Below are 21028 nucleotides of genomic sequence, written 5' to 3'. Positions count from 1 at the left end.
ATAAAGAATAATAAAAGAGAATTCAAGTGGTTTCGCTCAGTGTTTTCACCTTGAAGATGGCAGCGGTGGAGGAAGTTGGGGGTTTTTGCATTTGGTTCCACATTTAATGCTACAATGCTATGCTAAATGGAACTTTGCTACTCTTTATATCTAAACCCCATTTATGGCCTGAGTGAAGCCGCTCCTCTGTCTAAAACCATCAACCCGAAGCGTATCTTCCGACACCTCCCTCGTCCATGTTCCCGCCATCTTAATTATCGGCGTCTCCCGCCGTCACCGAATCTCACCCACAACAACTCCACCACACACACACACACACACACACACACCTCGCTGGCGTTTCTCCATGATTCTCTCCTGGCTAGCTGGTGGCGGCGGCGCGTCCCTCCGTCTTAAATGCGACTCCACGGACAGCGCCGGAGATGTCGGTGTCAGCTTGACCCCTCGCTCCTGACTCAAAACATCTGCACGAAGCAAAAAGTCCACCGAGAAACAAATTGTGAGTCGTGAAACTCGAAAGTCGAGGTTCCACTGAATAGAGGAGCATCTACACATATGAGGAGGAGGAAGAGGCCTATGTTTCCCTCACCGCTCTGCAAAAAAAAAAAAAAAAAAAGCTGCCTTTATAAGCTGAAGAGGAAAAAGAAAAAAAAGTACACTTGACCTATTTTTCTTCCGTACCGCGGAAACACCTGACGGTCTCCGGGAGGAACGGCGCTCCTGCATAACAACAAAAAAAAAAAAACAAAACGGCTCTCTCAACGTCTGAGCCGCCATCCTCCCGGCGCGCTGTCCCTTAAAATCGGTTTCACGTCCGCGGCGACGTGACAGCCGGCGAGGGGAGTCTGCAGCCGGCGGCGTGGAGTGACTCACGGTCTGCACTGGAGGGAGGGAGGGAGGGAGGGAGGAAGATTCTCCTTTTTTTTTTTTTTGTATGTTAATAAAGCAGACCTGAGGAAAGAATGGAGGAGGAGGAGGAGGAGATGTGGGCGAGAGAACAAAAGAAGGGGTGAGGAGCTGCTTCTGGGAGAGGAATATTGAAGATGAAGGGAGGCGGCGTGGAGGAAAAACGTGAAAGCAGACGAGGTTATGAAGATGAATCGGGGACAGGAGGGGGGGAAGGGGCCGGTTACGCAGGTTCGGAGTTTACAAACATCAACATGATGAGTCAATGAGTCATGGCTGTCGCCGTCACCCCCCCCCCCCGGAGGCATAATGAGGCCTCGGCGATGAACGATGGCGCTACCCAGACGAAAAAAAAAAAAAAAAAAAAAAAAAACTCCTTTCCAGCAGAAACGTCGGGATCAATTCGTCACGTCGCCGCGACTGTAATTGTGACACTTTCATCTGTCACATAATTAGTTGCAGCGTAGATCGATCACTTAGAGTGTTAGCCTTGCGTGGCTAACAAATGGGATGAAGCTGCAGACGCACGCCGCCGCCCTGATGGAAGAGTTGATGCTTTCTTGCACGGAAGGGAAAAAATATTAAAAAATGAGAAAAGTGAATGAAAATGATGAATATCTTTGTGAAATAATGCCCATTTCCTTATGAAGGTATGATTTTAAGGCAGCACCTCAGCAGAGAAGAAGAAGAAACTTGGATATTGTCAGGTGTGTGTGTGTGTGTGTGTGTGTGTGTGTGTGTGTGTGTAGTGGAGATGAGTGGGATGTGTTGGGGTGTAGGTGACACACATGGCAGCACCACATGCAGATGGCACACATGGATGAGCAGCCAGGCTGGTGAAGCATAAAACCAGCCACCTCACTGATCACACACACACACACACACACACACAAACACACACACACACACACAAACACACAAACTCACGTTCACGCTGGGAACGGCGGATAACTTGCCAAACCGTTTACTCGCCCAAATCACCACTGTGAAAATTAATACCTCCAAACGTTCTATATAAACACACACACACACACACACACACACACACAGGTGCCGCACAAAAACACACACTCGGGGAAATCAATAAACGCATCAAATATTAACATTGCTGGGGGGGGGGGCGTCTTTTTTGAAACGTTTGCAATCAGCTGGAAATCTGTGTGTTTCAAATACAGGCCCGCTTCTCTTACTCACACACACACACACACACACACACAAATGTGAAACACTTGTTCGGAAACGTGCACAGACGGCCGTCAAACACCTCGCATTATACGCAAAACGCACCATAAAGCACGGCGTGTCAGGAGAGACGCGGGGGGGCTGGAAGCAATCTTCCCACTGACCTTCATTGGGGAGGACAAAGCATGTGATGGAGGGGGAAAACACACACACACACACACACACACACACACACACACTGCTACAGGACAGGAAGGCGGAGGAGACACTTTACTGGATATCATGAGGTTGGTAGAAGGAGGAGAAGGAAGAGGAGTGACGGCTGGAGGAGGAAGAGGTGACGGCGAGCCACGGGCCTTTGTAGATGGCCGCCGCCGCCGCCATCGCCGTCGCCGCCATTGCTGCTCTCTTTCCAGTCTGAAAGCCTTCATGACTCACTGGCAAATACTCAAGCCGCGCGTGCATGTGAGCGTGCACGATGCGCCGGTCTCGTCACCGAGAACTTTGTTACCATCTGTTCCCGCACATGCTTATTTGTTTAACCGTGACTCGCGTGTCTCCTTCTATTTCTCGACGCCTCCTCCGGTCACCTCCCCCCCCCTCCCCCTCCCCCACCCCGCCGGCCATTCAGGATTTACCTCCCGATAAATAATGGAGAACAAAAAAAAAAATGTTGCATTGCAACCTGTGTGTGTGTGTGTGTGTGTGTGTGTGTGTCAGTACCGGTGCAGGCCATCGGGTGGCGCTGGTGCCTGGCCGAGGCGCAGAGTGGATGGACGGGAGGTGGATCTCCTCTCCTCCACCTGCTCTCATCGATATGCTGCCGGTGTGCTGTCAGGGTGTCCCGCCGTGCGTTTCATGCTGGATTGCTTGCTTCCAGAGAGCGATCAGCTATGTATAAATATCAATAAATAATATATATGTGTGTGTGTGTGTGTGTGTGTGTGTGGGTGGGGTCCGGTGTATGTAACCTTGGGGGTGCAGTGTGAGGGTGATACCCGTGTCAGGAGGTTGTAACATTCCCTGTAGTGGATTTTCACTGTTTTCACAGTAACTATGCACCTGTATATCCCATAATATCCTACCCGCCGTGTCCTGATTGGAGGGCTCGGGGCCGTGGAAAGAAAACATTCACGCCGCGTTGGGTCACATTTGTGTTTTTTTTAAATATTTTGTACGTTTGCGTCAAGTCACGGGCACAAACGCACACCTGTGCAACAGCAGATCAGGTTGGCAGCTCTGCAGCGCCAGGAGCCGCAGCCTGGAGGAAGGGCAGGTGTCCACAGATGGAGCTTCATCTGCGTCCGCCTCCCTTTCTCCGCCACATATGGACCCGATCGGAGCGGCTCCCCGGCGGCGGCGGCGGCGGCGTGGACGCCGACCAGCCCGCGCCGGCGCTGCTTACCGCCACCTAGAAGGGCGAGTCGCTCCCCAAATATGTTTCCGTCCCCTTCGTTTATCCACGACGACGGGTGAACACGTGCGCGGCGGCCTGCCGGGGGTCCGCCCGCCTGCGCCGGCTCGCCGCCAGTCAATGGGATTAACCCGTGCCCCGCAAAGCAGGAAGCGAGTCTGCGTAGGGCCGCCAGTCGGGTCCCTCTTAATTAGTCGCCGTGGAAACCGGGGGTTAATTCCCCCGGCCCGATATGTCAATCATGTGCAGCCTGTAGCTGCGACCGCTGGGCCGAAAGATGCACAGGTGTGTGTTTGTGTGTGTGTGCGTGTGTGTGTGTGACAGATGTTCCTTTCTCTTCCAGACAGACCTGAGTCACAGTGTAATCTTGGAATCCACAAAGTGAGTGGTGTGTGTGTGCATGTGCGCGTTTGTGTCACGTTGATTAGCTTGACGAGTGCTAGCACGCACACACACACACACGCACATGCACACAAACACACAATGAGCAAACTGGATGGCTGTGATATGAAACACACACGGAGGAAAATACAGAAATAAGCTGCACCCACACACACACACACACACACACATACACACACTGTAACACACTTTCCCCATTGAAAGATAACGTAAATACAACCCCGACGTCAACACACACACACACACACACACACAAGCATTTCTTCCCTAAATAACCTCTGGCTCACACACACACGTCTAAACACTCCTCGGGCTGATCGTGGCTGGATCAGAGGAGGTGGAGGAGAAGATGGAAGGTGGAGCAGGAGATCCTGAGCTGGAGGGCCGGCGACACGCGTCCGGCCTCTCGCTCTCGTTATTTAAAGAAAATAAAAACTAAAAATGCACGGGACGCACGGACGTGCACGGGCATGCGTGCGCGCGCGTGCACGCTGGCATTCAGCAATGCCAATCATAACTTCAAGCGCACATCAAAGCGGGGCGCCGTTCTGATGTATGCTGTTTGATCACCGCCAACCAGCACACACACACACACACACACACACACACACACACACACACACACACACGTGTACATAGCCTATACAGCCTTCAGCGAGGTGCCGGAATCTTAGCACAGCAGGTTGAGGGATTAAGTCAAGTTCAGACTCCACACTGAGTGTCTGGATCGAACGGTTTCTCTTCATGCTGATGTCTGGGATGAGGGGAAGAGGAGGAGGAGAAGAAGGAGAAGAAGAAGGAGAAGAAGGAGACACCTGAGCGACGGGCGGGCAGGTGCTGGAGGTCTTACCGGTCTCATGGGAGAGGGTCTTGTTTCTTCCTGCGTTGCCTGAATGATGCATCGCTCTGCACGTTTGCCTTTTTGGCGATTAACCCCCTGCCGGCGTCTCCTCTCCTCCACGCTCGACTCCTCCAGCGTCCCCGAGGAGTTTTTCTTCTCGGCTCGTAAAAATTCTTCTCCTGTGGTCAAAGTTGGTCCCGCCAGGCGTCCACCACCAACACCACAACCGCCGCCGCCGCCGCCGCCGCCTCCTTCTTGTTTGTTCTTCAGCCTCCTTCCCTCTCAGCTCAGGCTGTGCATGTTGAGCCCCGCCAGGCGCGGTGTGCTAGCCCAGTCCTGGAGCGCGGCGCCGCAGACGGAACGGGAACCCGGGAGAGAGGCGCGCGTGCACGGACGCACGTGTAGCCGCCGCGCCTCGACGACCAAAAAAAAAAAAAAAACAAAAAACCACAGAAACAGCGGGGAGGAGCGCGCAGACATCCACCTTTTCCCAGCTCTGTCGGGCTCGTTTCTTTTCTGCTCTTCAACCCCCGAGATTTGTTTTTCGCCGGATCCCAGAGGCGAGCGGGAGTGGAGAGACTTAGAGAGAGGAGGAGGAGGAGGAGGAGGAGAGGGAGAAGAGGAGGAGGAGGAGGAGGAGGAGGAGGAGAGAGCCTTTCAGCCTCTGGCAGGAGGAGAAGAAGCGAAGCAGAGATGTAGCTCCGGCTCCATCATCCATCTGGCCACAGCTGAGACTGAGTGCAGACTCCACACAAGCTCCCTCCCTCCCTCTCTCTCTCTCTCTCTCTCTTTCTCTCTCTCTCTCTCTTTCTCAGTGAGATGGAGGGGGAGGAAGGATGACGGCAGGAGCTGACGACTGAGCCAAAGGGATGGAGAAGGGTGAGATGCCGCGAGAGTGAAAGTGGGTAGTGGTTAGAGGACGAAGGAGGAGGGAAAAACATAAAGGTGAAAGACGTACAGGAGGAACAAAAGAGGGGAGGTGAGACGGTAAAAGGAAAGGTGTGTGTGTGTGTGTGTGTGTGTGTGTGTGAATAAGGACAGGGTGGAGGACAGGAAGGGCAGAGGACGCTGCCGGGAGGAAGCACGTCAGGTCACACGGCGGCGAGCTCCGCGTTCACGCCGCGTCCCAAAAATAGAAAACAAACATGGACGCCTTTCGCCTCTCAGACGGAGTTAAATTTAAATATCCTTTTTCAGAATAAAGATAATGTTTGGTCTTTGTGGTGCGGCTCGGGTGGCAGGCGAGCAGGTGGCCAGCAGAGGGCAGGCATCCTGGCATTTATCAAGGTGATGTTCTAGCATGTAATCGGATTACACACAATGGAACGGCGGCGTCCCACGCAGACACGAGCCAGACGTCGCCGGCGGCGGCGGCAAGATGGCCGACAAATCAACGGCGCACGATGGAGGATGGCCTCAAAAGATGATGGCGAAGGTGTGTGACCTCACAGATGGGGGGTCGGGGGGGGGGGGGGGGGGGGGGGTCCTCACACACACACACACACACACATGTTCAGTCATGGTTGTGTGTGTGTGTGTGTGTGTGTGCGAACCGTGCTGCAGTTATGACTTCATCACACTTAAGTTGATTGTCGGCCCAGGTAGAGCGAGCAGGATGCAGGGGAGGGGGCACACACACACACACACACACACACACACACACACACACACACACGGACACACAGACGCCGGACGGATTTCGACACGTCAATTTGTCATGATGTAAAAAAAACTCACAACTATCTGAGACAGAAACAAATTGGTTTCTTGACAACGCCTTGTAATACTTCATCACGCACCCCCCCCCCCCCCCCCCCCCGCAAGCGTGCAAAAGTGATACCTTTTTTTTTCACAGTGTGTGTGTGTGTGTGTGTGTGTGTGTGTGTGTGTGTAGGCTGACACACCTTTGACATGGAAGGGACGGCCATGTGCAGGACCATGATGGAGAACACAATACTGCACAGTGAAGTCCAGTGAAGTCCCTTAAGATACCAAGATTCGAGCACATTTTATCCTCAAAATCTGAACGAAATTCATGATACTAATCAAAATTTGAAATTGGCGAGCTCCCGCGACCTATGACGCCGCCGCATCTTTTGCATCTTTTGCGACCTTGAGGGAGGCCTCGTAGCTTCCGGCGTCCCTCGGACACTCGGTCCAGGTAGTTGCTGCGGATCCTGTGCTGTTCCGGTATCATAACTTTATGTTGTTGTGCTTATTATGTGTATTTTTTGAATAATCATCACGGGCCCTTAGAAAGCAAGTGGTGAACCAAGTGGAAAGAAGATGCTTTCTATGGAGATTAAGCATGAAATAATAGCAGAGCACAAATGTTTTCCTTATTTTCAGGGTTTTTCTATAGTAATATCCTTAATTTGTGAGTCTTTCAGCCGGGTTGGAACAAAGTCATTTGTTTTCTGTGATTTTAAATAAAGAAAATTCATTGAAGATATGAAAAAAATCAACATACGAAGCCACTTTTGGAACAAATTGAATTGGTATCTTAAGGGATCTCGGTATATTTCGGCCCCTGGTTGGATTCCACCTCTCTCACACCAACTACCTTCATATCTTCTCTCACTATGTCCATCAATCTTCTCTCTGGTCTTCCTCTAGACCTCCTGCCTTGCAGCTCCACCTTGAGCAACCTTCTACTCAGACCCTCACTGTGGTTTAGACATGAACAGAGGAGTGTTCATGTCCAAACCATCTCAGTCATCACTTTGTCTCAGTCATACATGTCCTGCACCCCTGTGACAAAGTCTTCTTCTCCTTTGGCCTTTTCCCTTCAGGGGTCTCCACAGTGAATCCACCTTCTCCATCTAACTCGATTCTCTGGATCCTCCTCTCTCACGACGTCCATCAATCTTCTCTCTGGTCTTCCTCTAGACCTCCAATTCCAGCATCCGTCTACCAATATATTCCTTCTCCCTCCTCTGTCCATGACCCAACCATCTCTGACCGTCGCCCCAAACATCTACCATGTGCCGCCCCCCTGATGGAGAACCTAAGCATCTTCATCTCTGCCACCTCCAGCTCTGCCTCCTGTCTTTAGGTCATTGTCAGTGTTTGCAGATCATCTCACCGCCGTGTCCTCCACCTTTCCTTTCCTTCCGGCTGATCGTCTTCTATCTGATCGTTGCATGAATCCCGTTTATAAAAGAAGAATCAAGAGGGCTGATCTCATTCGGCTCCTCACAGCTCTGGATTTGTTTCTTCCAATAAACACTCTTTCTGTTACACAATAACTAACCACAGTTAGTAGCGTGTGTGTGTGTGTGTGTGTGTGTGTGTGTGTGTGAGACAGAATTGTTCAACTACTATGACTGTTATTTTATTATATGACTTAATATAATTTAGTAAAGAGTAGATTCATGAAGGTAGTGAGAGAAGATATGAAGGTGGTTGGTGTGAGAGAGGAGGACACAGAGAAAAGGGTTGATGAGGAGAAGAAGATTATATTATCCAACTATTAGAACTATTATTAGAAAAAGATCTCTAATAAAATTCAACGCCTGGATAGAAAACACACCATCTGTTCTGGAAGCCTCTCCTTCATTGGTGCTTTTGTTTTCCTCTCACCTGAGCCTCTCACATCTCCCCCTGTTTCTCTCTCCTCTACCTGTCTCCTCAACTGAAATGCCGGAGGGGGGAGTGTGTGTGTGTGTGTGTGAGTGTGTGTGTGTGTGTGTGTGTGTGTGTGTGTGGGTGAAGGGGTAGGTGTGGTGGGAGGGTGGGGGGGCTATAAGGTGCCCCTGCGGGTTGAACATAGTCATTTGTCATGAGGCTGAAAGCTTGAAAAAAAGACTAGTTAACCTTTACAGGTGATCCCTGGGAGACACAGGAATAAACACAGGCAAGCAAAAAACCTCCGACCGCACACACACACACACACACACACACACACACACCCACACCCACACACACACACACTTACACACACAAGGCCCTTGCAGTGCAGCTTCCAAATCAATAGAAGTGAGAGTGTTGTAGAGGAAAGGGAAAGGGGTTCGTGTTTTGACTGACACCCCCCCACACACACACACACACACACACACACACACACACACACACACACACACACACACACTCGTCCCCCCAATTCTCCCCTCCACCTTGTCATCCACACATTCTGCCAGAGGAATTAATCACCTTGCGTGCTAATGAGCTATTAACTAATAACAGATTGACATGGCTCTGCCTGTGTGTGCACGCCCCAGCCAGTGCGTGTGTGTGTGTGTGTGTGTGTGTGTGTGTGTGTGTGTGTGAGACAGTGTCACCGGGGCCACCCTCGGCACTCTAATGTGATTAATAAGGTTAAGCTCTTATTAGGGGAGGGAGCACAAGGAGTATACCGGCGTGCACCATCACACACACACACACACCCTCACACACACACTTGGAATCAACTTTCTTTGGTTAACGGGGTTAAGAGCGACTTCTGTTTGCGAAGTTTGAATAAAAACTAGGGCAGCGAGACGGATAGCCCGGAACGCTGCGCACCTTTCCCCATACATCCTCATTACCCCGGGGCTGACTCCGGATAATAATCACATCTCGGGCAGAAAGAAGGAGCGCTGCTTTCACGTCGTGCACGCCGTGCACGCCGTGCACATCGTGCACACCGTGCACACCGAGCACGCCGAGCAAACAAAAAGATGACAAACCGTCCCTTCAGGCCTGTGCAGGGGTTTCAGCAGCACGGACAACACCTTTCCCTCTGGGCCGCCACGCCGCAGCCAATCAGCTGCCTCCATCCAACCTGCTTCCCCTCAGTGACACTGGCCAGACCATAATACTATTCACACACACATCAAGGAATGGAAAAGCAGATCTTTTTAGTTTTGGTTGATGCTTGGACTTGGATAGGGATGGAAATGTTTTTTATGTGCACACACACACACACACACACACACACACACACAGACATTCTACTGAATATCGTTCTTCCTCTTCAGGCTTCAGGACCACAAAAGCCAATCATCTGCCTCCCTCTACCTTCCCCTGCATCCATGAACCTCTCTGCTCCTCCTCCAGATCTTCTGCCCAGCAGCTCAAACCTCAACATCCTTCCACCCGGATCTTCACCTCCTCTCCTCAGTCTGTGTCCAAACCATCTCCGTCCTGATTTATCTCCAGAACATCTAACGCGTGCTGTTCCTCTGATGGACCCCCAAAGAGAAAACCCCGGCATCTGCGCCCCTGGTGCCTCCTGTTCCTCCTCCTGCCTTCAAACCTTCAAATTTTCAAGCCGTACCTAAAAAAAAAGGGAGGGACTCCGATGAGATAGAGGTGTGCCGGTTCAAACCCGAGACGTCCTCACCTGGAGGAAGGTTGAGCAGATGGACTGGAGTCCAGAGCCAAAGGTAAATGTAGTTACAGAAGGAGTTTGACGCTCAGGAGATTCCCCTGAGCTCTGTGATGGGGGTGGGGGTGTGTGTTGTCAAAGATACAGTTCTCCAATTGTGTGTGTGTGTGTGTGTGTGACCTCACGGTGAATCCCCCCCCCTCCCTCCCTCCCCCACCGGAGAAGTTTTGGCGCATACGGCGGCTCATTTGCATTCTCGCCGCTCGCTCTTTTTTTTGTTTTTTTCCTGTGGCTTTGGAAGTGAACAGCTGCTTAATGGTCATAGCTCTTCAGAGACAGGACGCTGGGAAGCAAAGAGTGGGGGGGGGGCTCAGCCACTGCCAAACACACACACACACACACACACACACACACACACACACACACACATACACACACACCAGGTGAAGCCTGTTTGCGCGGTGATTCTGCAAAGTAAAATGTTACCATTTACCAGATGTTTTTTTTCCATTTCCCAAAAGTGACTTTTGGTGTGTTTGTGTGTGTGTGTGTGTGTGTGTGTGTGTGTGTTTTTCACTACAACAGAAAAACAAATGTTGACACACGTGTGTGGAAAAGTAGGAAATAAAGAAATACTTCATGTGAGGATTGATTTTGATGGAGTGTGTGTGTGTGTGTGTGTGTGTGTGTGTGTGTGTGAAGGGCATGCTGCTGACAGAGGACATCATTCTCTGGCATCATTGAGATATTTGAATTGTAAGACGGAGGCCGTATGGATGGATGGTTGGAGGGTTGCGGGCGCAGGGACGCGTGCACGTTCAGGCTGATTTAAAAGGCAAAGCAGGGATTGAGGGATTTTGGGGCGCAGGGGCGTCGCAGGGAGGCTGAGCGCCTGCGCTCATTTTTGCGTCGCTCGTGAATCGCAATGTGCTTTTTTGATACCGCGCGTGGCTTTCGGCGCCGCGCTCATTCCGCCGTCTGGCTCCAGCGTGCACAGCCGACACGCACGGACGGGTTGGGTTTGACGGGACCGACAAATGTGGGATTGTTTAGGACGGGGATGTGGAACTCATTTGTGGTTTCGGGGGCCGCATACGCCCTAATTTGATGTCAAGGTGGGCACACCACTAAAATCATCACCTAATTACCTAGAAGTAACACTAAGCAAGTCCAAATTTTTCCTTTGTTTTAGTATAAATTATACAATATATTATATATTATATATATAATATATCACAAGAGGACATCACAGAAGTTTACTAAAACACTTTATAGTTTCACTGAGACACTTTATAGTTTATAGTTTATTTTATTTCTAATTCTGCCTTTTCTTTTTAATATATATTAGTTATATTTTCTGTTACTCTGGCACAACAATTTCCTTCAGGATTAATAAAGTTGTTCTTATCTTATCTTATCTTATCTTATCTTCTGTTTTATCATATATATTATTGTAATATATAATGTTTAATATATATATTTAATATTTAATACATATATCTATATATTTATATATACACATATATATAGTTATCTTTTTTTATATTTTTTGTATTTTTTAATTCTATTCTTTAATATTGATGCTGCCCCATGTGCCCCCCCAATTGCTCCACAGGGACAGAAGTTTTTTCTGATTCTGATAAAAATCGTTCTATGTTAGAATGAACTGCCCTTTTAAAAAATACGTAACAAGCGACCTGAGATTCTTGAAGAAAAGTAAGTGCAATTTCATCGACACTTTGCCTCAGTTCTTTGTGCATTTTGTTGTATTTTTCGCCATAGTGGCACCCAAACGTGCTGCATCCACACCGAGCATACAGGTTTCTTTATTAACCTTAACCAACAAATACGCTCTATGTCCACTTTTTCTCTCTTCTGACGACGCCATCGTACTGACTCGGGTGTCGGGGCCGACGGAAAATAGCTAAATTTCTAACAATAAGACAAAATGCTATTTACAGACCGGGAAGTCGCATTGCTGCCATCTGCTAAGAATTGTTCTGTTGCAAACACTGACTGAAACTGTGCATCCCAGCAGACACAATAGGAACCGCACACTTATTTCAAAAAAATACTCCAATATCTCCGATATCTCAGGCCCTCTGATTGGTCCAGGGTGACCCCGCCTCTCGTCCAATGAGAGCACAGCCCTAACTGAAGTGTTCGCGATAATGAACAAATGAATTAATGCTTTCGGAATCACGCCAAAGTGCCGTCGGCCAATTTCTTAAAATCACACAATCCCCTCCGGTGAGCCGGGGCTCCACATTCCCGCTCTCATGTCGTTCGGTGAGATTATTTACGCCTCTCTGAGTTTACACAAGATGTTAATTGTGTTTTAGGCCCATAAATAAAAATCGCCGCGGACGACGACGGACCGGCGCCAGAGGAGATCTGGGACCCGGCGATGACAAGAGCGAGGCTCGTCCACCTCGAAAGGGCGGCTTCGGCTTTGGGCTTTTTTTTTTTTGTTCGGCGGAATCATTAGCAGACGGCTGTCTTGAACGGCCGCGGCGTCACTTATCGATCCGCAGCAGTTTTATTTCGGTCTTGGGCAGAAAGTTCAGGTGCGCCCCGGGTTCGGAAATGCTAAATACCAATAAAGACCTGGTTAGAGGAGACTGATCTGATTCCGACACCTCAGGCTGCATGATGAAGGATACCTTGATATTTAGACGTTCTCTGTTTGACGGCACCAAAGGAACCAGCCAAAGATGGGAGTCACTCTAGTGCAAGAAATCCTTTTATGATAATTTTTCTAATTATACTTTGGGATAAAAAATGGTCAATACGACATCTAGTTGTGCTTAAAAGCATTTATATAGAAAGAAAAAAAGACACAGCTTTGCTGATTCCGATTTAATTTAAAACCGGTAGTTAATTCTTGGTTGATTTATTGCTGTTTTAGCTTGGCTGTGGCTCAGTTAGCAGAGTGAGCGTTGTTTCCATTTCTATAGTGCTTAGAAGACATTCACACCTGTTCACACAAGCTAAGCTAAGCCAAGCTAAGCTAAGCTAAGCTAAGCCACCGTCAGTGTGTGAGTGAATACGATCCAGCGCTTTATAAGCTCTGTTGTTGACTTCTCTGACGGGGTGATGCAGCTAAAGGCCTAAACGGCGAGTGAATTTTCAGTGCAAAAACATAAAAAACAAGGGAGAAAAAAGGGAAGCGGCTAATTAGCAGAGCTCGACATGTCAGAGAAGAGAAACAGAAACGTCCATTGGACTGACGGGGATTTTTTTTTTTTTATCCAAAAAAAAAAAAAAAACACCCAAAAGGTTAGAACTGACAAATCCGTCGATATATTTCCGAGCGGCGGCGACGCTGAGACGTGTGATCGGGCCGCCGGCTGTGCTGCAGCCGCCGCACGGCCACCGCTGGAACACCGCTGCTAATTTCACACTCTAATGATACACACAGGCACTTAGTTATTCCTTAAAATTAGCCCGCGACTTGATAAGCACATTAAAAACATCTTAAAATGCAAACTGCCGACGCCCGCCGGGGATCGCACTTAATCTCAGCGGGGCCGCCGAGCGTGCGGTGCACTGGTGAAGAACCCGGCGGCGGCCGCAGAGCAGAACATTGTCTCGCGTCCCACTTTGGGAGCTACTTTTCAGCCGACCTGGGGAACGTCTGTCTGACGACACGGAGCTTTAGCCTCTGGAACGGTAAACGGCGTCCGCTTCAGCCGAGGCGCTAAACCGGGACGGCGCAGGGGAATCAAACCAGCAACCTTCAGATCACGGCGGCTAAAAATATTAGCTACACATTCAAAATAGCAGTTTTACCGCGAGGACGCTTGGGGAGCTGGGAATCAAACCGACAACCGTCCGACCGGAGGTAGCCGCTACGGCGCCTGACCTGGAGGAGCCAGATCGGAGCCGGTTTGGACAGGGACGCCCCAAAACCGGGACGCCACGACCTCCTGCCGTCACAGACGGGGTGAATAAAGGCCCGGATTCATAGAATAAGGAAAAACACGTGACACAAAGGGAAAAAAAATGGAGAGTCGGATCAAACACGAGGATTGATGGGCTCGTAATTTTCCCTTTTCTGCCTGCTAAAGATGATAAATCCCTCCATAGGGAATGTAATCAGACGCCTGCGAAGAGCATACGCCCGAGCACCGCCGCTCAAACCTGTCATGGGTAAATAAACAGCGCAACACAAATGAATACAAAGCTGGCGAGCGCCACATGAAAGCACAGGAAAAGCACCGTCCCGCCATCCGGGAAAGAAAAAACTTCTAGCGCTCGTCGATAAACAAACCTTTCATTTCGTATCATTTCATCCGAGGGACACACACACACACACACACACACACACACAGACGCACACATTGGAACGCGTGCCGCCGCCATGGCGTGAAACGCGGCCTCCTCGCAGACAGAATGGATTACCATACGGCCCGCAGATCGATACCGGCCAGCCATGACCGAAGTAATTGGAGGGAAGACCACAAAACCCGTTAAGGGAGGACTGGCTGGGGGGTCCGGAGGGGTCGGTGCCACGAACGCGTGAATACGTGGAAACTCATCGGGCCAGCGGCGATGCTCGGAATAGTCATTGATGGTCAATAAGCGATTTTTTTCCCCCCCTTTCGCGAGGCTGAACTGTCAATGAGGACCTCCGTGCGTGTTAAAACGACAGATTAAAACAAAAAAAAAAAAAAAGAGGGGAAAACGAGCGGGTTTGGGAGGTTGTGCCGTCGTGATGGATAGATCGGGAGAAGAAGAGCTCCCAGAAGGAGAGGTGTAAAAATAGGACGTTTCCCCGACGCCTCTCCTCTCTGCCCATTTATCCAATCACGAGTAGCATCTCCCTCTCATCCTGCTCACCTATGACTCTCCTCTGCAGGCTTCTGCACCTCCCCCTGCTTTCCTCCCTCCATCCCTCCATCCCTCCTCTGCGTCCACCCACATCCAGCTCGGGCCGGAGGCTGAAAATCTCCTCCCTCCCTCGGATCACTTCCACGTTCCTTCTCAAAGCTGTATTTACACGAAGGTGTAACGGGAGGTCCACCGTGAGCTCCACCCTGAGTTCTACCACGGCTTCCACGAGGCTGCTTGTTGCCGTTTGGGTCTCAAATGCCCAATAAGGCAATTTTTGCCTGAGGTTTTTCTTTTTTTCCTCACGTCTCGCAGTCGATCTTATTTTGTTCCCCCTAATAGCAATCACTTTTTCGCTCATTAGCCGCACCTCCACCCTCCTGCAGCCTCTCCAGCCTCCTCTCCCGTCTCTTCGTTCCCTCTGGAGAGGCAGGAGGAGGGAAAAAAAAAGGAAAAAACAACCAAAAAACAAACAGCTGTCAGGGTCAGGCTTCCAGATGAATTCCAAATGACTTTGAAGGGCAGAGGGGGCCGAGCAACTTTCTGAGGAGGAGCCCGCTTACATGTGTGTGTGTGTGTGTGTGTGAAAACAAACACACAAGCTGCATTGCATAAATAGAACCGACTCCACGACCACACACATACACACACACACACACACACATTACCAGAGTGCAACCGGTCTCAATCAATACTGAATTTTAAGTCAGTCGACTGTCAAGGTGAGAGCAGAATGCGTGTCCGAAGTGTGTGTGTGGAGAAATCGGTGGGTGTTTACATCATATTATGTATGCTCAGAGGTGTTGTGAGTGTGTGTGTGTGTGCGTGGCTTAAGCTAGCCCCCATGTGACGGCACTGATGCTATAAAGCTCTGCAAACACAGTAGCTTTGTGAAGATTCACAGCTCCCCCCCCGCCAGAAATCACACCCTCCTCTAAACTTTCCAAAGACAAACGGAGTCGTTCCTCCTCCGCGAGGCTCCGCCCGCCGCTTCATTTGCGGCTCTCGCCGGGTCGAGACGAGTCGATGAATCATTTTTCATGGTATCAATCACTCCGAAGTGCTACCCTTCCATCTTGTCTGTCGTCTCACTCCGCCCTTCATCGCTGCCCCCTCCATCCATCCATCATAAATAACAGAGCGCTTTGCATTATTTTGAACGCCGGCCGCGTGCAGGAAATAGGCGGAACCCTGGCGCCGAATCCCCGCCGCAATCTCAACAATCTCTGCGTTTTAACGAAGGCGTGAACTCGACGATCTAACGCCACATTTCCAAACCACGGAGAGTAAGGTGGATTATTTTTTGATTTAAGAGCATATTTTAAACACGTGGCTACGAATCAAACCTGGCGCCGGCGCCCGCCCGCCCGCCCGCCCGCCGCCCGCCCGCACGTACGCGAGCTTCACGCTCGACCGCAGCCGCGCATGAAACCGGCACTTAAGACTGAAAGGTTGGCTTCCCTTCATAGCTTGAATACGCGCCATTTGTGCAGTTGTCCATTCCAAATCTCGGAGTTTTGGCAGCGACATCAGAGAAACCGTGTTTGCATATGTGTGTGTGTGTGTGTGTGTGTGTGTGTGTGTCATGAGTGTGCATTAAAAGTGAGATGCTGAAATGTTTGATGTCGGAGAACGGCGTCTGCCGCCCGTCTGCCAACTCCCAGCCCTCGATCACCATCTCGACACATGGCCTCTGCGAAGTGTGCGCACGTGCACGTGCACGTTCCCGCGCTTGTGAGTGGCTCCATTAGGCCGGGCGACTCGGCTACGTGACATCGTTACAGAGCCGGTTCTTCTCAACGTGCACCTCCGTGTGTGGGCCGCAGACTGCAAAAATAGGATTTTGTTTATGGTCTTATGACAGAGAAGAGTTGAATTCTAGCGTGCCGGTGTGTGCATGTGTGTGTGAGTGTGTGTATGTGAGTAAGTGTGTGTGTGTGTGTCAGCGTGCACAGACGGATGTAGGTGTATCTGAAAGGGTAAGTAATCTCTCACTTTTCATCCCTCTCATCCCACACCAGCAATCTCTGGATTGGTCCTTAACACGGAGTCAAGCACACTTAGGGCTAATTGTTAACTGATGTGTGTGTGTGTGTGTGTGTGTGTGTGTGTGTGTGCATATGTGTGTGTGTGAGCGTGCATGTCATTGATACGGATACTTTATTTAATTTAGGTTCTCTTCCAAAGCGGAAAGGCTTCCAAAGGCTGATCTACATATTCACCTCAAACTGAGTTATACAGTGTATTATCAATTGGTGTTATTACTTTTTTTGGTTCATTCATTCATTAATTCATTCGTTCTCTTTACGGCCTATTCCTTATTAATGCCACTCATGTTATAGTTATCATAGAAGTGAAGAGCGATTTTGTAATCGTAATTTAAACATATATACATCAACACACACACACATATAGATATTTTATTTTATATATACAGGACTGTCTCAGAAAATCAAAATATTGTGATAAAGTTCTTTATCTTCTGTAATGCAATTACAAAAACAAAAATGTCATACATTCTGGTTTCATTACATATCAACTGAAATATTGCAAGCCTTTCATTATTTTAATAGTGCTGATTATGGCTTACATCTTAAGACAACTCCAAAATCCTATCTCAAAATATTAAGAATATCATGAAAAAGTATTTTCTTTTATTGCATTACAGAAGATAATATTCTAAATTAGAATAATTTAGATAATTATCACAATATTCAAATTTTCTGATATATATATATATGATTCTTATCATTCTTATCATTCTTTTTTTCCTTATTTAGTTAGTTAGTTAGTTAGTTAGTTAGTTAGTTAGTTAGTTAGTTAGTTAGTTAGTTAGTTAGTTAGTTAGTTATGACAATTATTTCTTTTATTTATTTTTTAATCTTATTCTTGATGTTCACATGCTGCCACCCAATGTGCTCCGCCATCGCCCCTTAGTTTTTCTGATTCTGATTAATTCCAGCTGTCATTAGGTGAGAGTTGGGTTTCTCCTCGGACCATGTGGACATAGAGAGCCATGCAAACGTTCACTGTCTCACTCTCAGCTCATATAGAGACATACAGCCGTTCACTCTTTCACTCTGATGTCTTGTAAACACATCCGATCATTCATGAGACATACAAGCGTTCACCCTCTAATTCACAGGACTGGCAAACAACAAATGAACCGTCTGACGCTTTTTGTTGGCGGGTGAATGGTTGTTTGTTCCGGTCGGGATTGCATATCCATCCGGTGACGGCATATAGCTCCCAGACAATTTTGAGTTGAAAAAAAAAAAAAACAGTTTGGAACTGATTCTAGAATACTTGTGATATTTCTTCCTCATACAGTCATTTTAAAGTAAACAGAAATTAGATTTGAAAATAAATTTCATGGGTCACCAGGTGAAGGTAAAGAAATCAATTTTATCAGATAGTAGTTTATTATTGTATCAGAAAAGATGGCGAAAAGATAAAAAGACAATGGTTACAGTGCATTCCAGGCTGCGTGGACAAAGGAATTTGCATTAGGATCTGCGGTATGTCTAATATGCAGTGATAAAATTGCATCAAATAGAAAGCGACACTTCTGACAAATCCATGCAGCACCACAAGTTGCATTAAAACTAATGCGTGATGAATTTATCATATGTTAAAAATACTATATGTCTCTCAATGAAATATATTTAGAAATATTTAGCTTTTATAGCTCTCCCAGTCCAAAAGGTTTCCTGACCCCTGCTCTACAATGACGATGTGAATTATCGTATCTGCAAACTGTAATTTCTGTAATTTCTGTACTAACGAGCGTCACGCCGCCAAAACATTTAGCCTCGTCGCACCGTGAAATTCTGTGGCCGTTGGATTCGGAAAGCGAAGAAGCAGACTGTAACGGTTGCAGTGTGCAGGAGGAAGACCGGGGTAGCCAGTCGGCTGGAGGAGGACAAAGAAAACGGATGGCTGGACTTTTCCTTGTCTTATTTATTATTCATCTTTTTCATCAGCTGTGTTACAGCCACTGTTCGGAAAAAAGCATTTCCAGCACGTATGTGTGGATGTTACCGGTTACCCGGATTTCATGAAAAGTTAAAATAAATGTTTCTATTTAAATAAATATAAGACAGGTGCAGCCTATATATGTACACGTGGATTTATTTAGTTATTATTCACCAGTGCGGCTTCTATTCAGGTGGGCTCGATAGTATGGAAATGGCAGTATATGGATCTGTGATTGGTCAAGGTTGACCCCACCTCCTGTCCAAGGACAGCCGTGATTGGCTCCGGCTCCTCCCTGCCCCGACTGCAGGATGAGCGCTCTGGATGATGAATGAATGAATTGTTGAAGGCAGGAACAGCTCTGCTCAGTTATTCCGATATTTCCTTTTGATTCATAAAGATCTCAGACAAAGACGGGTTAAGCCGGGCGCCGGCCGTATTTGGTAAAAAAAACACGAATCCCCTCGGCCCGGGAGGACTTTCATGACGACGTTCAGAGAAACCGGAGGAACGGAAAACAAAAAGTCCTGCGACGGGAGAAGCTGGAAGGAGAAGACAGAGACGGAGAGAAGCGAGATGGACTCCAAAAGTCACACACTTTAGCTCGGTGGCAAAGACGCACACAGCCGACGACGCACAAACAACAACAGAGATGGAGGCCAGACCATAATACTACACACACTCTGGAAAGCTGATTTAGTTGATGCTTCAGCACACACACACACACACACACACAGGGGATGGTGGGGATTCATATTAAAGGAAAATAATGATGAATAAACATCTTGTGCTTTGGGTTGCTCCTCTCAGGGTCTCCACAGCCAATCATCTGCCTCCATCTAATCCTCTCCTCTCAGACCATCTACCTTCCTGTCCTCTTCCCTTCCACCCACAAATCTCCTCTGGTCTTCCCCCAGACCTCCCGCCTGGCAGCTCCACCCTCGGCACCCTCCTACCCAGATCTCCGCCATCCCTCCTCGGTCCATGTCCAAACCATCTCGGCGTGACTTTATCTCCGGAGCATCTAACACGTGCGCTCCCTGACGGCCTCCTTCCTGATCCTCTCCATCTGCTTCCTATCTTCTCCCCGTGGCTGCAGCCACCTCCGTCTCCACCACCTTTCCCTCCCTCCTGGCTGACGTTCTTTCACCACCCCCTTCCTCCGCGTCTTTCAAGGAAACTTGTAATTCTGTCCGCGGTGGACGCGTGCGGAGAGAAGGCCTTGAATCAGGAGCCGGCAAAATCAATATGTTTACTCGCGACAAAAGGATTCGCAGAATAAATTGAATCGCGCCGAAAACACAGAAATGTCGGCGAAATGTCAAAAGTGTTTTTAATTTTTTTCCGATGCCGGCACAGGAGCCGTCCTCGCCACCACACGCCGACCTGGGGATCCATTCTGGAGCTCCGGCTTGAACGGATTACCTTCGGAGGTGACTGGAACGTACCGATATTGCGGGAGAAGGTCACGTCGCGCTGACCACCACGCAGATGAGCCATCACGCATCTAACATCTACGTGAAGACACCGGTGGTGACTGCAATACCAAGACAATCTCGAGCATTTGTCGGATCGGGGTCAGCGGATCTTTATGTTTCTTATCGGTTTACCGGAAGCGACCGCCGCTGCAATGGTGGTGAGATCCTGAGCAGAAGCAGGCAGAATGTGGCTTTGTGGAACGCAGATGGTCTCCACCGATTGGGACTTCCATCACCTTGCTGTTTTCAAGATCTTTCCGCCACGATGCTCTTGCAAACCGGCAGAGATCAGACTATCAGACCGTCGTGGACGACTGGGGGTTCGGCGTACGTTCAGGAGGAGCCGGCGTTCGAACCGACAACCTGCAGATTGGACTCAAGCCATTTTGGGCGGTACATGAAAATCATCCATTCACTGCTAAGGAGTGGGCGGAGCCTGTCCCAGCAGTCAACGGGCAAGAGGTGGGGTTCGGCCTGGACCTAACTAGTCCATGTTGTGCTTCGCCCCATGTAAGGTTTGCCGTCTTCAGTTCTGAGGTCACAGTTCTCCGCCAGGTTGTTTTTGCCCTTCCATGTATCTCTATGTCCGTTCGGAGGACACGTCTGAGACATCTGAGTCGGCGATGCTTAATTTCCAGCACGACACTGCGACAGTATGTTTTTCTGTACAAGTCCTCATTGGAGGTCTT

At 48.9% G+C, this 21028-nt stretch overlaps 1 protein-coding gene across 4 annotated transcripts in view; it reads right to left on the bottom strand.

Moving 5' to 3' along the window:
* Positions 1 to 21028, bottom strand: part of tenm2a (teneurin transmembrane protein 2a) — a 209008-nt gene that overhangs the window by 94840 nt on the left and 93140 nt on the right. For 2 of the 4 annotated variants that reach the window (XM_086178657.1, XM_086178658.1), the window contains exon 1: positions 4755 to 5459. The exons of the other annotated variants lie outside the window; for them this stretch is intronic. In XM_086178657.1, coding sequence (XP_086034783.1) covers positions 4755 to 4806 — 52 coding nt within the window. In that variant the 5' untranslated portion in view covers positions 4807 to 5459. Of the gene's footprint in view, positions 1 to 4754; positions 5460 to 21028 lie in introns of those variants that run through there. 4 annotated transcript variants of the gene reach the window in all.

This window comes from Fistularia commersonii, chromosome 31 (genome assembly GCF_037954325.1).
Source record: "Fistularia commersonii isolate RoL2024-O1a breed Wild chromosome 31, RoL_Fcom_v1.0, whole genome shotgun sequence".
Classification (NCBI taxonomy): domain Eukaryota; kingdom Metazoa; phylum Chordata; class Actinopteri; order Syngnathiformes; family Fistulariidae; genus Fistularia; species Fistularia commersonii.
The sequence above is the reverse complement of the archived record's forward strand: the minus strand, read 5'-3'. Positions and strand labels throughout refer to the sequence as shown.